The sequence below is a fragment of the Vespula vulgaris genome, chromosome 3, assembly GCF_905475345.1.
Source record: "Vespula vulgaris chromosome 3, iyVesVulg1.1, whole genome shotgun sequence".
NCBI classification, from domain to species: domain Eukaryota; kingdom Metazoa; phylum Arthropoda; class Insecta; order Hymenoptera; family Vespidae; genus Vespula; species Vespula vulgaris.
The window spans coordinates 4310001-4328204 of NC_066588.1; the positions used below are offsets into that span (position 1 = coordinate 4310001).

General features: G+C 29.5%; 1 protein-coding gene across 8 annotated transcripts in view; it reads left to right on the forward strand.

Annotated features, from left to right (window-relative positions):
- The window catches only part of LOC127062419 (trafficking kinesin-binding protein milt), a 65996-nt gene that overhangs the window by 34311 nt on the left and 13481 nt on the right, over positions 1-18204 (forward strand). For 2 of the 8 annotated variants that reach the window (XM_050990600.1, XM_050990601.1), the window contains exon 2: positions 5255-6117. The exons of 4 other annotated variants lie outside the window; for them this stretch is intronic. In XM_050990600.1, coding sequence (XP_050846557.1) covers positions 5622-6117 — 496 coding nt within the window. In that variant the 5' untranslated portion in view covers positions 5255-5621. Of the gene's footprint in view, positions 1-5254; positions 6118-12709; positions 13120-17353; positions 17842-18204 lie in introns of those variants that run through there. 2 more of the 8 variants (XM_050990606.1, XM_050990607.1) reach the window with 2 other exon arrangements.

An 18204-nucleotide genomic window follows, 5' to 3' on the forward strand; every position in this document is an offset into this window, starting at 1 on the left:
AATAATTAAAAAATATATATATAATACAAATGGGTATATTAATACAAACATATACATATATATTACAAGTGTTGTATAATTTATATATATATATATATCTTCATTCGTTTATGTAACAATCTTTTATATCTTAAAATCGAATGAGAAACTAAGATAGTTCTTTGTTATTTGTATCTCACGATTCATAATAATATAATATTATTATTTAATTAAAATATCAAGATATATACGCATATACAGAAAGTTTTGTTTCTTGTGCTTCTTTCGTGATTTTTAATTAAAATAATTGCTCGTAACTTTTTATACGAGTTTGGCAAAGTTCTCAGACAACATATCTTTCTCATATACATTGAATAATTTAGCAAGTATAATGATGAAGTCAGTGAACCGTATTCGATCATGTCTAATAACCGTGGCATCATCTCTTTGAGAATATAAGATAAGACTTACGTAAAGTGGAAAATTCATGCAATCGCCATAATGTGAATTATTTCGCTATATAGCGTTCATATACCGTTTCTCGAAATTTTCTCTAGATTTATTTTACTATGTGTTATAGAATAGAAGTAATTTTAGATTTAGGAATAATACCTAAACAAAATATATATCTATATATAATTATTATTATATATAAAATATTAATAATTCTATTTTAACAATAATAATATTAAAAATATATATGTATAGTACATATTATTATAATATATAATATTATATTAATATAATATTATAAACGATACGAATTATATTTAGAGACATATATATATATATATATATATATATATATATATATATATATATATACACATACATCCATACGTATTAATCAGTATATATATTTCAACTTTCTTTATCAAAATCCTAAAGTCAAGTTTAACATGTGGTACAGTCAAAGAGTGCGTGACACAATACACTCATTTAAAACAATTCCAAGGTCAACAAGTTATTCGTAAGATTAGATGCGAAAAGAGCTCACGTGGAAGCGGGCAACGATCGAGATAAATTTTTTTTTCTATTATTCCCCCCCCCCCCCAAAAAAAAACTATACTCATAAATATTGCGTCATTTAATTCTTATCGCAACTAATTTGTCAAATATTTTCTTTTTTAAACGCTTTATAGTTACATGCACATATGCACACACAGAATATAACTTTTTTCAACATTAATTTTCACACACACACACACACACACACACACGCAGACATGGATTTGATTCATATTTCAGAAACAAATCGTACAGATCCCATAAAAAAAATTTTTAATAACAATCAAAAGATCTTTTTTCTCCTTTTTTTTTTTTTTTAGCGATAAGAAGCTAATCGCTTAAAATTATTTAGGAACAATGTATGAGATCGCATTTATTATTTTAGACATAGATTTACTTACTTCATTTTACTTAGCTCTGTTTCTCGTTAATAATAAGCTTTATCGATCAATATTGAGAGATATGTTTGAAACTGTGACTCTCATACAATCTTTTATTTTGTATATACAATCTCTCCTTCTCATTGATTTATTTTTATTTTTTATTTACTTATTTCTTTTTGTCTTTGCTAAAATTTTATCAGTATAGTTAATGAAATAGTGTGTAACCTTTTTACGAGTCGATGCTCTTCTCCCTCTTTTTCTTTTGATACACTCTTGAAGTTTGGGTCAAACCTTTTGAGACACCCTGTATAGAGATTGCATGTTGCATATAATTAAATCAACACTTCAGCTATAACCTATAGTAAGGGAGGAAGGAAATCATTTTTATGCAAATTTAAGAACATTTCACTCGAATAAGCAACGACAACGACAACGATAACGATGACGATGACGATGATTAACTTCCTTCGTGTAACTTCGTTATGAGCACGTATCTCTTCTTTTCTTTCCTTTCAAGACGATGCATTTAATCACGTGTCTATTAGATGCAAAGAATTTCATTATGCAATTCGTTCGATTAATTATACGATGCTTCCGAAGAAGGATTACATAGTTATCGTATAGTAAAAAAAATTTTTTTTCTTAATCGTTCTGTTATATATAAAAAAAAAAGAAAGAATTAAATAGTTTCTTATTGGTAACTATTTTATTATCGTGTGTTATTATATATATGACCTTAACACTCATGAACTCATGGTCGATCGATACAATTTGATAATATCGAATTAAATATAATTATAGTTTATTTATTTGTTAATTTATATATACATATATATATAAATTTATTTTTATATTATTGTATTTTATAATATCTATATATATGTATGTATGTTGTATATAGTGTATAGTATATTTATATTATACTTATAATATAGTGAATGTATCATATATATATATATATATATATATATGTACTAGAATTTATAAGTATATATTATAGTTATACTATATCATATTAATATATTATGCTATAATAGTGTATAGTATAATAGATTAATATATTTTATATATAGCATTAAAATATTAATTTTTTTTCTTTCTTTTTTTATGTAATACAGAAATGAAATATATTCGATAAATCGATCGGTTAGCATTGGATCGACAAGTAAATTGTTTTAATCCGATTGCTTCAAGAAATGTGACAACCTTTTGCATTTTTTCTTCATTAAGATTTTTTTTTTTTTAAATTCATTAAATCGATAACTTGCTTATCGTTTTAAGTACAATATTATCTGATAAATGCTATCTAACGCTATCAAACTTACACAAGATCATTAATTACTAAATATATCATAACTTTCTTTACGAATGTATCGCGATATTATATACTTTATAAAAGGATTGAAGACATTTTTTTCTTTCTTTTCTTGTTGTATGTCGTTGTTGCACTTCATTGTTTTTTTCGTGGAAGAAATTGCTCATCGATTGATAATCGATGATTCAACTATCGATATGTGACTCTAATAAAAATTCAAAGAAATAGAGAATAAGAAAGAGAGAGAGAGAAAGAAAGAAGTACGATTGATTGAAGGATCAAATGAAATTCGCGGGAAATTTAAAATGGTTTTGATGCATATACATATCTTTTATTTTAAACGACATTACCAAATAGTTTTCTTTCTTTTTTTTTTTTTCTAAATGTCTGATAACCATCAATGAATTTATTAATCAATTTCTTTTTCGTTTGTTTTCTTTTTCTATTTCTTCATTTATTTATTTTTATTAATATATTTTTGAAATTGTAATCATTTGATTTACGAGCGATGGCTTTCAATCGATCGTAAAGAACATTATTGCAATTGCAGAATATTTTTTCAAATCAAATCGTGAAGTAAAATGTAACATTCTGTATAATAATAATGACAATAAAAAATTTCGTTTTCGTGGTCATTAACGAGACCAGTATTCGTTTCGAGTGTTTATCGTTAATCATAGCAAAAATTAACGATATTGTTATTACGCCTACTAATAAATCGATAAGTTGATAGTGAATTTTATCACGAGGGATTTCCAAGTATTCTCCAAGTGTTATATATATATATACATACACACACACACACACGTATCGAGTGATTATCGTTCTTAACTCGTTTAATATTACAACGTGCGTTACCTTGCATATTAGTATCAGCTAAAATAACTTTGCACTTTAATGTGTTAATCTAGTATACGTTCGTTTGGCTTTATAGTTAACTTATCGAGTTTATTAGGATTTGTAGATGATAATCGATAACTGCCCCCCCTACCCCCTCTCTTTCTCTTGAATGTATCGAAAATTTTTTTATTAAAATAATGTTAACCCTTCAATATGCACAAAAGTATCAATTAATATCGCAACATCACATGTTTGTGTGACGTGCAACGAAATATTTCATTCTTTGATACACTGTGTTGTAAAAAAAAAAAAAAAGAAATTCGACAATTGAATTTTTCTCTGTGCCATTTAAATAATAAAATTATTATTACCGTTATAATATTTTCATAATATTTGGAATAAGTTTTTTGTCGAGAACATTTTTTTCTTCGAATAAAATAAAAACAAAGGAAAAAGATAGATGACGCGTATTAAAGGGTTATTAACAGAAGAGGCAACAAAATGATATATCTTCGTGAAAGTATTCGTATCTTTGTGAAAGAAAGTTCGAATTTTTTTGATGGTCCTTTTATAAAAGTCCCAATCGAGAATGCATTCGTTTCGAAAGCTGAATCATTAATCTCACTCTTCCTCTCTCTCTCTCTCTTTTTCTTTACCTGTAACGTTTTCATGAGGGTCCCTTTCTCCGTATCAAGCCCCCTAATTTTCTTCAATGAGTTCGTGCATGAAGATGGGTATCGTAGCCGAAAATGGTCTCAATAAATGGATCACATCGGAAGAGCGAAAGCGATCCAACTTCCAATGGAAAGGAGAAGATCGATTGCTTTCAATGCTCGTGTTGAAAATCATACCTTCGAGAAAGAAATAAGGTGTGTGTGTGTGTGTGTGTGTTCGTTCCAATTACGTCCAATTTGATGAACGTTCAGTTAATATCGACTTGTTCGAAAAATTCTTAAAGTTAGTTTGAATAAAGATTTATAAGCGAAGGCTGTTATGGTATTTTTCAAAGATTTTTTATCGAAAGTATCAGGCAAATAAAAGGGAAAAGAAACGAATCAAAATTCGTAGCTCGTTTGAAATAAATTTTTCTAAAAAAGCAATTTCTACTGAAAATGTTTGAAGAAAAAAAAAAAAAAAAGAAAAAGGAAACTGAATCGAAACTCACGATTGAATTTTTAACAGAAATGTATATATATTTTATAAAAGTATTCTTCAAAATTTGTTATTCATTTTCTTGGAAAAAAGAAATATATATAGTATATATTTTTTGAAATATTTCGCTCAGCTATATATGTTTATACATAGTGACATAAATTTTTTAATAACAAATTAAATGAATAAATAAATATAAAAATCGATTTACGATCTTTCCCCATGACTGATTAAATGTGATTAAAAATGTGCCATTAGTACTCTACCGCCATCTTTTATTTTTTTCTTCCTACATTCGGATACAATAAAAGAAAAAAATCTGTCGTTTGGTGGAATTTTTTCGCATGGATATGCTGACGTTTGCTTTAATTCCGTTATCGTACGTATCTCGCTCGATCGATTTGCTCTTTTTCGAATTCTCGATCCTCGATAGAGTTCAGCGAACCTAGCCAATGGCTACCAGGCTCGTTAACATCCGGTTTTGTGATAATCTTTAGATCGAGTTAACTCGTATAAACTAGATCCTAACTATAATTTTATTCTTATCTTTTTTTTTTCTTTTTGGGTGGGGGAATAGGAAAATGTGTGGGGTATATATTAATTGATGCGCATCGTCGACAAAACTTACAAAACTAAATAGATCCAAATTTGCAATTGGATGATAGCTCGTTAAAACTATCGTTTATCCAATGATCAAATCTGATAATAAGAAATAAATGAATCTGTACTGTATCGACAAAAAGAGAAACTGTTTGAAGTGTGACGATTAAATTATGACAAAGTGTATAAAAAAAAAAGAAATGTGTAAATAAAAGTGAACGAAAAGAAAAAAAGGAAAAGAGAAGAAAATAATTAGAAGAGTCGTGTGACCGATCAAACAGACCAAAAAAAAAAGGGAGATCAATCGAAAACCCCGATCGACGAATAAATCGGGTCATGAGGACATGAACGACCCGAGTTTAAGGGAATCCGAAGATCAAGCGCTTTTACCGGTACATCCAAATCAAGATGGCGGTGGATCGGGATGGTACGCGTCATCATCGATCACCGAATCGACTTTCGAAAGTCTCGCATTGGACGTTTCTTACGCGGGATTGGACGTGTCCTCTCGTGATCTCGTCGATCATGCGACGAGTAGTTATCGAGAGACAAGAGAAGGAACAGGAGGAGGAGGAAGAGACGAGGATATTGAAAGAAAGGCGAAGATGAATAGAGATGATTTGTGGGAAGACATTGGTGTTGTTGATTATCTCGAAAGAAAACTTGGACCACCTGACGAAAGTACACCCGAGGAACGTGTAGAAGCCTTGAGAGAAGTTTTGGCTGAAACTGACATTCACGAAGGCGATGGAGATCTATCGGATTTTCTTTTTCATATAGCAAGGACGAAACATGGCAGGATCTACATCAGAGTTATTCGTACTCTGCTACTAAACAGAGGTAGGGATATCGTCGATTAAATATCTCTAACTTGTTATCCAATGATATATCTATTTTGTTACTTCGTTAGAGTTCTGTTATGGGGGTCGTATAATATCGTATTTTTCGATAATTGATCGAGAGAATGACAGTAGTTTTGTTACAGAGGATTTCCATTTGAAATTCAAATTTATTGAAATTGAAATTCACATTTTTCATCGGTTCTTTTTTCTTTTTTTTGCAAATTCAATTCATTCTGTTTTTGCGAATCAAAGTTTTCCATAGAATTATTCTTCTCGCGGTTTCGTAATTAATACAAATAAAATCGAATGTAAATTTGTTGTTAAAGAAATTCAAAATTTTATTTTACGCAATAGAAAGATAGATATAAAAGAATTATTTTCAATAGTAATTATCAATTCATTATATATTCAATTTGTCATAATGTATGCGCGAGTATGCAGATCTTGCAAATCAAGTTTTTCTTTTTTTTTTTTTTTAAATTTCTTTCCTTAAGCTTTGATAGTAAACATTATAATCAAATGTAAATTTCTTGTTAAGAAATAATAATTTTTATAATACATAAACATTCTTTTTTTTTTTTTTTTCTTTAATCACTCATCATTCAGTGCAAACAATCAAATGCGATTTACAAAAAGTTGAATATGTAATGCAAAATCTATATATAAAACAATGTAGATTTTCAGCAGATTATTGAACAAATAATTTTGATGAGCTATTTTTATTTATATATATATATATATATTAGTTTTGAGTACATATTTCAATTTTTTTTTCTTTCAGTACTTTCCATTTCATAAATGGAAAAAGCGATAATACGGAATAAGAATTTTATAGGGAAACTTGATTTGCTTAAAGTGATGAAATTGATTACACGAAGAATTGAATGCGGATTTGATTTTGCAAACAATTGAGATTTGGAGTGAAAAACCTTTGTAATAAAACGACCAGAAGAGACGGATTGGAGATATTCAGTAATAATAAATGTTTTCGATTTATCTGTACGATTATGTACGTGTAATCTCTGCTCAGCTGACCGTGTAATTGTTACTTGCACTGCGTTAAGCTAACGTGACGAGACAGTGTTATGTCTGTCTTTCAGAAAGTTTTTTTTTTTTCAATCTATACGTAGGTACATCATGTATGTATTTACGTACGTACGTACGTACGTACGTAGGTATGTGTGTATATATCTTTGATGTTATGAGCACATGAGTTCTCATTTCATCAGAAGTTAAACTTCGAATGGAAAATTTACAAATAACAAATTAGAAATAGAGAGAAAGAAAAAATTACATACAAGACTCGACGTACAGTTCAATCATTCACGATTTCCGACTGTGATGTGACTGTTGCGTGACATTGTAAAAATATTCGTGAGAAGTAATCGCGTTCTTGTATTCCTTTCTTCCATGGACATACTGAAAAATTTCCAATTGCGTTTTGATACACCATGTCACACCACGGCACGCTTCTTTAAAAATATTCACGTGAGAGAAAGAACAAAAGAAAGGAAATCATGATGGTCTTTTCTTTCTTTTTTTTTCTCATTCGATCTTGAACTCGAATATCTCGAGTAATAGCAGAGATACGAGAAGTTTTAAGACCGATTGATATCGTTGTTTCGTTTTTTTTTTTTCTTTATTTTGTATATATAAAAAAAAGTCGACATATACGTATCGTACGTGTTAGATACAAGCAAAAAGATCGATCTATCGAAAACAATTCACCAGTATCTTAGAATACGCTCGAGATGATCACATTCAATTATTTTCTAATCCGACTGTCGCGTAATCGTCGCGAAAGTTATTTCTTCTTTCTTTCTTCTTTTTTTTTCTCTCTCTCGTTGAAACGATTCTTCTAAAAGAGAAAAAGAAAAGTTGCAGTCAATATTGAAATATTAAAAAAAAAAATATGTCGAAGATATCGACGTCTCAAATGGCGAGTAGCACCACCACCAAGAACAACAACAACAACAGCAAAAAGAATAACGATAAAGACAGTGATGGTGTTAGTGGGTTTGGTAATGGTGGTGGTAATGGTGATACATTTTTTATGGAACTCGTTGGTAATAGTACGTACTACGAATATACGTCATTGTTCAAACCTATGGATCATGGTCTCTCGAAGGATTTCAAATTTTCAAGAACCAGTGATACTCGTGAGAAATATTATTACAAGTTGGATCGGGATGAGACGAAATTGTTTGAGGAAATCCTGTGGGAGGATAAGGTGATGATCGATAAAACGATTCCTTCAATTTTCTTTCTTTCTTTCTTTTTTTTAATCTTTCTAATGGTTGCAAAGTATTATATTCGAGAGATAAATGAGGAATTGTGAGAAGAAAAATCTTTTATTTGTTTAACGAGGGAGTAAAACTTAATTATTACGTGAGAGTGAGAGAGAGAGAGAGAGAGTGTGTGTGTGTGTGAGAGAGAGATCACAAATTCATAATAACGATTCATATTAATTTTCTTTCTTTTTCTTTCCACGATCGTCAGTACAGATTACTTTTTTAAAATGCAATTATTATACAGGTAATCCTCGTATAACGCGGTACTTGAACAACACGGTTTCGATATAAAACGATCTTGAAATTTATAGACATATAACTTTTGCGAGCTTTATATATGATTTAAAACACATAATGTATGAAGGATAACATCGATGTCGATTAAAATATGCATTTTATTTTATTTCGTTAAAAAAAAAAAAAATTATACTTTACGTGGAATGAAGTTCGTTCTGTTTATAATTTTAAAATTTTTATATTATAATATATATTTCATTATTTGTATACGAATTAGTTGAATCAGATAAAGATATATTCTTATTTTTCAAGTCGATGTTCTGTTTGTAAAATTAAAAAAAAAATCACACAGATATGTTAAGAAACAAAATAATAATAAAAAAAATAATAATAATAATAAAATATTTGTAACTTAACCCAATTGTTTGTTTCTATTAGATCAGAGTTCCCCGTAAAGCGATTTGTGTATATTATAACATAACACTTTTATAAAATTTTTATTATACGAAATATCCGCTTTATACGAGTGTGTTACCTGTTGTATATCGAATATTGAGACAATGATAACAACGTTAAAACGTAGGAATCGGAAAATATCGAAAGATCGATGATCCTACCATGCGAGGATACCTCTGTAACGAAGTTGGATCATTTGGATTTATACTTGGTTGAAACTAGTAACCTTCTTAATCCTATCATCGATGATCCTTATCTAATGGGAAAGATAGCATGTTCAAGTGTGCTCAGTGGTATATACGCTTTGGGTATAGCCAAAATAACAAATATCAGATTATTTTTGGGAATCTCTAATCGTATAGAAATAAACGATAGAAACATAGTTATGTCGATGGTTATACGTGGTTTCAAGGACACTGCTAAGACCGCCGGTACACTTGTCAGAGGATGTCAAATTATTGGCAATCCATGGTCTAGTTGGATAGGCGGTACTGCCAGTACTGTTTGTACTCATCAACAAGAACTTGTACCACCTGATGGTGCAACGATTGGTGATGTTATTGTCCTTACCAAACCATTAGGTACTACATTGGCTATTACCTTATATCAATGGATGGAACAACCGGAAAAACGTGCGAGATTATTACTAACTGTTAACGAGGAAGACGTTAAAAGAGCTTATTGCAGAGCTGTCGATTCTATGACTAGGACTAATCGTGTAGCAGCGATTCTTATGAGAAAGGTTAGAATACGTATGCTTTGTGATTAATTTTTTTTATAAGAAAAATCAATTAAATTATTATATATGTATATTATTTAATATATATATTAATTTTAAATATATCAAATATTATATAATATTTAATATATTAATATATATATAATATTATATATTACATATATATGTAATACTTATATAATTATAATTACATAAATATATATTATTATTATTTAATATACATTATTATTAATATAATATATTATTAATATATATTAAATATTACATATATATATATGTATACACACACATGACGTGTTTATAAAATCATTAGATGAAGAGGAAAAAGAGATACCGGATCTAATAAAATTCTAATTAAGAAAAAAAATTTTTTCTTTCTTTTTTTTTTTATTTTTTTTTTTTCGAACAGTACAATGCTCATGCAGCTTGCGAAGTATCATCTTACGGAATTCTTGGTCATGCCGAATTATTGGTACGTCGTCAAAGGAACAACGTCAATTTTGTAATCCACAATATGCCGGTTATAGCTAAGATGTGCGGTTTATCAAAAATAACTGGAAGTTCGATGCCATTACTTCGGGGTACGATACCAGAGGTGTCCGGTGGATTACTCGTAGTATTGCCTCGCGAACAGGCTGCGGTTTATTGCAAGGCATTGGAAAAAGTTGAACATATGAATGCTTGGATCGTTGGTATCGTTGAAAGTGGAGAAAGAAAGGCACGAGTTATCGATCGTCCAAGAGTTATCGAGGTACCATCGAAGAACACAACTGATTCTTTATGGTGATAGAATTTTTCAATGAAGTTATTCGAATCAGATAATAACATGTGACAGAATGTACGTTTAATCTTGTTACCATTTTCAGTGGATTTAAAAACGATCGTTTTATGCGTTATGTTAATCTAGAAGATACTATTTTTTCTTTCTTCCTACTTTTTTTTTTTATATATAAACGATGTAAAGTTATAATTGATAATGTTAGGAATATCTCGTATCTATAATAGATAGTTTTATATATATATATATATTTATTTATTTATTTATTCTTTAATATTGTTAGGTTGCTCTTGTTTTCATTGTATTTTGTCATAATGAAGTTGTAACTCTGTATTTCTCATAATAATTGACGATATTATCTATCATCGTTTGGTATTATATTATTATTATTATTATTATTATTATTATTATTACTATTATTATTATTATTATTATTATTTCCATTGCGTTATTAATTTGAAGTTATCTACTTCCTATAAGCCTGAGAATGATCTTCGGATCACAAGTATTATTTTTTCTTTCTTATTCCTTTTTCTTTCTTTTTCTTTTCTCTTTTTTTTCTCTCTATCTATTCTTTAACAAGATTCCCGCAATTATTTTTTTTATACATATATACATACATACGTATATATGTATTTACTTATAATTTACACGACTCGTGCGAGCGAAGCTCGTTAATTCGAGCACGTCAATCATAATCGCTCAGTATATCACATTTGCACACAAGCTTAGTCGTTGTCATTAATTCTTCTTTACTAATCAAAGACGAATCGGTTCCTATATTCAGAAAGAGCGAGAAAGACCGAGAAAGATAAATACAGGTTGATTATAAATTAATAATTTATTTGAATATCTCTTTTATTAAAAATAATAGAAAAATAATACGTACATATATTAAAGAAAATTTCATTATATCGCGTATGAAATACAAAAAATTCGACTTCCGATTGAACAAAAAGTTTACACTGATTTGTAATTTTTCTTTTGGAACACGCTGTATATTTTTTTGTTTCTTTTATTGCTTTTAACAAAGGAAATATTAGACTGGCCTATATATTCTACATATACGTATATTTCTTAGATAAGATTATTTCTTGTCGACGACGATAGAAAGAAAGAAAGAAAAAGAAAAAGAAGAAACGAAAAAATATATTTTTTAATCGTTACTACAGGAAGCATAGTACGGATATTATACAATTTACCGCGTGTCGTGAACATTCCTATCGATATCAATATCGATCTCCAGTTTGGTATGTATCGATTTAAAAAAGAAAAAAGAAAGAAAAAGAAACAATAAACAAGTAGATAACAATCGTTCAATAATATCACGTTCAACGAACTTGATCGATTCAAGATAGAAAAATAAATTTTCTTTTCCCCCATGAAAATTTGGCTATATAATTTTTCGACGATTCAAAGAGGAAAGGAAAGAAAATTTATTTCATTTTTCAATATTTCGTTGCATTAAAAGAAAGAACAAAAAAAAAAAATCGAAGGAAGGAAGGAAATGAAAAAGTACGTACGATAAAATAATTTATAGAGAAATATTTACTATTCCGCAAAGTTATACGAACGCTATTCTCTATGCGAACTTTTCCAAGAGTTTTAGATTCGAAAGTATTTTTTGAAAAAGAAGAAGAAGAAAGAAAACAAAAAGAAAACTTGATTCTTTCTTTCGGTATAAAATTAGCACCGACATATATACATACAGACATCGAGAAGTTATTGCTGGTTAAATATCAACGATCTATTTCTATATTCGATTTATACAAATGTCAGGAGAATGAACGTTGAATGGATCGATGAGTTGTAGTAGAGTAGGTCGTAAAGTTGCATATTCCCTTTAAGCCATTTAAAGATCGACCTGTGAACGCCCTTTGGAGAGAAAGAGAGAGCTATAAAAATTAGTTTTGAAATGCATACGCTATACCCGACGCAATACGCTATATTTCTTAACATACTCTTTTTTATTTTATCAAACGGAAACAAGACGAAACGTAAATAAAAAAAAGTCTACAAAAAGGAACAAGTTATTGAACGTTTCAAAAAAAAAAAAAAATAATAAACCCCCGAAAGAAAGAGAGAGATATACGACCTTTCTTGTTCAGTCGGTAAAGTGCATATCGGCTTGAAAGTAGCGCCACCTGGCGTGAAAGGGGGGAACCATTTGCTTACTACGACGCAAAGGAGGGAGACATTGAAAGGCAACATGGCGGATTGATCCAGTCGCGGAACGTTTCGTACTAACGTTCTGATGGGTATCTCCAGAAGTGATTTTTTCCAATTAGAATAAAACAGTGCCTTTGGAAGGATCGTTGTCGTTCGTTAAAGCAAATCATAAGAAACGTCATTTGCAAAAGGCTATTGAAATTTAGTTTGAAGGTTAATTACGTTGTGTTTTCAAGAATGTCTTATTTGAGCCATCAGCGCGAAATACTGAAGGGTTGATATTACATGCGATTAAGGATCGCTTTTTGAACGATAGTTCGTTATTGAATGGTAAATATATATATATAATATACTTAAAAAAATTTTTATTATTAATATATAGTATATATGTATATGTATATATATATAAATATATATATGTATATACATATGTTTAAATATATATAGTTATAGATATATGTAATGTGTGTGTGTTGCACCGGCTTCGCGATAGTCTCGTCATCGTGCATTGTCGATGTCGTTGGCATCGACGATTGGGGCGGTGGGTCTTTCGAACTCAACGCTGATTGGTCGAATCTCTGGCGTAAGCTTTTGTTTTATGACGATAGTACCCTCGAGATCGCGGGATTATAATTTTTTTTCTCCCTTTTTTACAATCTTTACGCGTAAGTGCGCGCGAGCGCGCACGAGCACACCCCTGTGAACCTTCTTATCGTGTTATTTTATTGTTTTCTCTCTCTCTCTCTCTCTCTCTCTCTCTCTCTCTCTTTCTCCCTCTTTTTTGGCGCGTTTTTTTAAACGTATTTAGAAAAATTCAAGTAGTATTAGTAGCAATGAAATATCGTGGTACAAAACGAAGGAGATATTTATTACTTGCATGATTTAACGCGTAATATATTTTGTCTTTAAGATGAGTCATTACGAGTATATTTGTAGTGTATGACGATAAGAATTTAATCTATTCCCTCATTTTTTCTTTCTTTCTTTTTTTCTTTTCTTTTTTGTTTTTTTTTTTCTTTTTTTTTAATTTTATACGAGAGTAATGAATACGAAAGAGAGAAGAATAATCCAAGGTCAAAAAAAATTACGTAGTACAGTAAGCTAGTAAGGTTTCATTCGCATTAAGAAGTTTTACGAAGTTTTATAGATAAGTTTGTCCAAAACTATTTTTAAATATATATATATATATATATATTTTAAGCAATAAATTCATATTGAATACAGTTCGATTAGGAATAGATAAACACAAATAAGATAATAGAAAATGGACAAAAATGGTATTAATCGAATCGTAGAAAAAAGAAATTCACATTTTAGTGCAGTTCTTGACCGTGAGTTTTAGAATAAAACGAAAACGCTTAACGATCCTTGACATCGTTACTGGCCATTGTTTCTGCTAGTCTTATTGGAAATATGGTATTATGTAAGTGTTGTACATAAAATTGCATATGTATGTACGTACATTCGCGATCTGTTTTTAAGGCAACGGACGAGGTTACGTTAGGGTTTTCTTTTTTCTTTCTTTTTTTTTTTCTTATATATTATATATATATATATATATATATATATATATATATATATATATATAAGAGAGGCAAGATCGTGACACATGACCTCTATCTTCTCATATAACCTCTCTTTCTCTCTCTCTCTCTCTGTCTCTCTCTCTCTCTCTCTCTCTCTCTCTCTCTCTCTCTCTTTCTCTGTGTCTATCTGTTTCTTTCTTCTCTATGTGTTGAGATATCACATTATTACATAGTTGAATAGAAAATATGTATATCTAAATGACAAGTATTAAGTTTACAAGATAAACGAGTAAATTGTGTATGTGTGTGTATATTACGTGTATATATGTATACACATAGATACATAAATAACTCCATCGCGTGTAAACACAGACTGATTTTTAATCGGTCTATTTCTCTCTGATGTATTTATACCATCCTTATTTAAATGCGAAAGGCTTCACGGATTTCATACTATCAGTTTGGTTGGTGCAAAGTCTTATGCAAGACTGAAGCAAACCTTACCTTTAACCCTCCCCCACACACATACCTTCCTCTCACCGAAGGAAATCAATAATCACCTGTATCTTTTGCACCTTTATTTTGTTTCTGGATAGTCTTATTATACAAATTTAGAGATCCAAGAAGAAGACAATAGAATATGCATGTATATTCATATAACTCTATGTTTATAAAAGCACTTATATATATATATATATATATATATATATATATATAATATTTTTTGTTATAAGCAAAAATTATTAATACATTTAATTTTGTCAGATTTTTTTATTTAAAATAGTACATACAAAATATATACAAGTTAATGATTACAAAAGTAACCTATGTTATATACATATATTTGCTTATATATATATATATATATATATATATATATATATATGATTATAAATCATTAATACATTAAATTGTATTAGACGCTACTTTCGTAATTAATAGCAAGAGTTATGCAAGTTTACGAAATAAATCGTTGGTTCGATTCAATGAAACAAAAGTAGTCTTTGTAATCTTTAACGCGGAATATTTAGAAACACTTAAATTTCTAATCATTTAATCCCATGTATCATCAATGATGGAGGACCGTTGAATTAATGACTAAATTGCATCAGTATATTACATACTACGGTATCGATCGTCTATATATATATATATATATATATATATATATATATATATATATATATATATACGTATACAGTTATAAGATATCATGTTCGTATATACACGGAAGTAAAAGTAAGTTGAATCTATAGTTACACGAAATAGGGTCATTTGTATTACGTCAAGACTTTAGATAATTGAAATTAATTTTCTGATAGAAAGATAAAAAGATAAAAAGATAGACAGATAGAAAGATAGAAAGACAATGAATGAGAGATAGAAAGATAGAAGGACAGTGAATGAGAGAAAGAAAGAAAGAGAGAGAGAGAGAATGAACTAAAAGCTTTATTTAAAGGAAACGTTTTCATATTGAAATTCAATATCGTCACTCATGTAATATACTCGTAATAACATTTTCATGATATTTGAACAAACATAAATACAAACGTACGTACATAACATACATATATACATATATAGATCGATGTTTTTCATTCGGTTAAATTTACAATCCCGATGCAGCACGCATATTGTATTACATTTCGAATTATTTAATGGACTGTTTTATGTTCGTTACTTGAAACAACCATATTCTATAATCAGTGTCATTATTATTTATGGAAGTTTAGTTTAACAATTGGACATAAAAAATTGGTATTGTTTAAAGTTATTGAATAAATCAGTTTAATAATAGTAATATACATATATATATATATATATATATATATATATATATATATATATATATATATATATATATATATAGTGTATTCGTTCGTAAATATCCATCCAGAAATATCACGCAATTGAAGTTAGAAAAAAAAAGTTTAATAAAAGAAATTTGCACGAGTCTGAGTCAGTTACAAAGTACATGCAATTTTTCTTTTGGTTTTTATTTACTCGTGACCTTTTTGGTTCACAAGGGTCAACGTAGTTTTTTTTTCTTTCTTTCATATTTATATAGTGGCGGTCATTTGTAATCGAAGTCATATCTAATAAATAATTGCTATTATTCATCGTTTAATCGAGATAATCGGCAACTTAAATAATATGGTAGTTGATGATAATTTGAGTAATTAACGATCGTCTACATAATATTTTGAAAATGGTTCCTTCCAACAGAATCAATTGATTTTTTCAATTTCTTCAATTAAACGAATGTTTCATCAATAAATAATGTGTTTGCATAAGATTGAGTATATGAATCGAAGTATATGAATCTGTTCAATTAATTCGTTGAATGTCTTGTAAACGATCCATAGTAATGAATTTTTTATTGGATATGATTTTTGATCGCAAATAACCACGAGCTATATACATAAATATGCAAAAAAAGGAACGTATAAAAGAGCGTATCCATTAGAAAAAAGGAAGGATGGAAGGAAGGAAGAAAGAAAGAAAAACTGTTAACCTTCATAACACGAAAAGGTCGCAAATAAAAGAAAAGAAAAGAAAATAAAGAAAAAGAAATGTTTACATGCACTTTGCAGCTGACTCATAGCCGTAGAAATTGTTTTTCTTCAACCAGTTACGAATTATATGGACAAACAATCTGTATACAATACACACACACACATACATAGCTTAACATCAATATATAAAAAAAAAAATCGACGATATATAAATAATGAAATAATTAAAGTATAATCAAAGATTTGGTTGTTCCAAGTATTTAATCAATTGACTAAACAATTATAATAAACGATTAACGTATGTGTAAAGAAAGAGAGTAAAAATCATGGCTGTGCGATAGAGAGTAACATGCATTTTTCCTATGAATGATAAATGTGATATTGTTAACGTTTATCAAGGACGATATAAGGGTTAAATTAATGTAAATAAAATTCGGGGGTATGGAAGTGGGTAACGAAATGGGTATGGTAGTTTTTGGTGTTGGAGTTGGGGTCCGTGTAGGGCCTCTATTGATGTACCCTGGAGGACGAGGAAAAAACAGATAAGCAAAGCTGGAGTGCCAGGTTGGAGGAAATCGAAGAGGAAGCAACCTCTTCGAGTCATCATCATCATCCTCATCATTATCATCATTTTCAACATCAGTATCATCATCAACAACAAGTCCAACAACAGCAACAAAAAGTACAACCGCAACAAGAACAACAACAGTATCAACATCATCAACAACAGGAGGATTCTCAGGAGGATGATCCTTACGAATACGACGAGGACATCAGACCTTCGACGTCCTCCGTCTCTTCTGAGTTTGATTCAACTTCTGAGAGCTATGAAAACGAAGTGGCTCGAGTTCTTCGTCTCGAGACATATTATTCACAAACGGGTTCAGTACCTAACAACGTGCCTACTACTAGAGTCAGCGCTCCTTGCTGGGACTGCAAGAGTTGTGTCGAAGGGACGCCATTGTTTCTTCTTGGCTCGCCGACCGACACACCCTGCACTTGCATATCCTGTCAGTACTCTTAATCTATCAAATCAAATACAGTCTTCTCTAGCATTCGATTGTATTTATATATATATATATATATATATATATATATATATATATATATATATTTTTATTTTATCGTGAACATGGGAAAAAACAATCTGATGAATTGATATTCTTCTTAGACGTTAGGACGAGTTTTCTTCGTCTTTTTTATGACGACTTTATAAACGCATGTTAAAATGCTTAGTTTCTTGCTGTATTCATGAAAGTATGAACAAGTAGGTAATTCGATGATTCTTTGCTACGAATACTCAAGCAATGTTTGACTTGTTTGTCCTTCTTTTTTCCTTCGTTACATCGTGCCAAACCAATAATTGCTCGAGA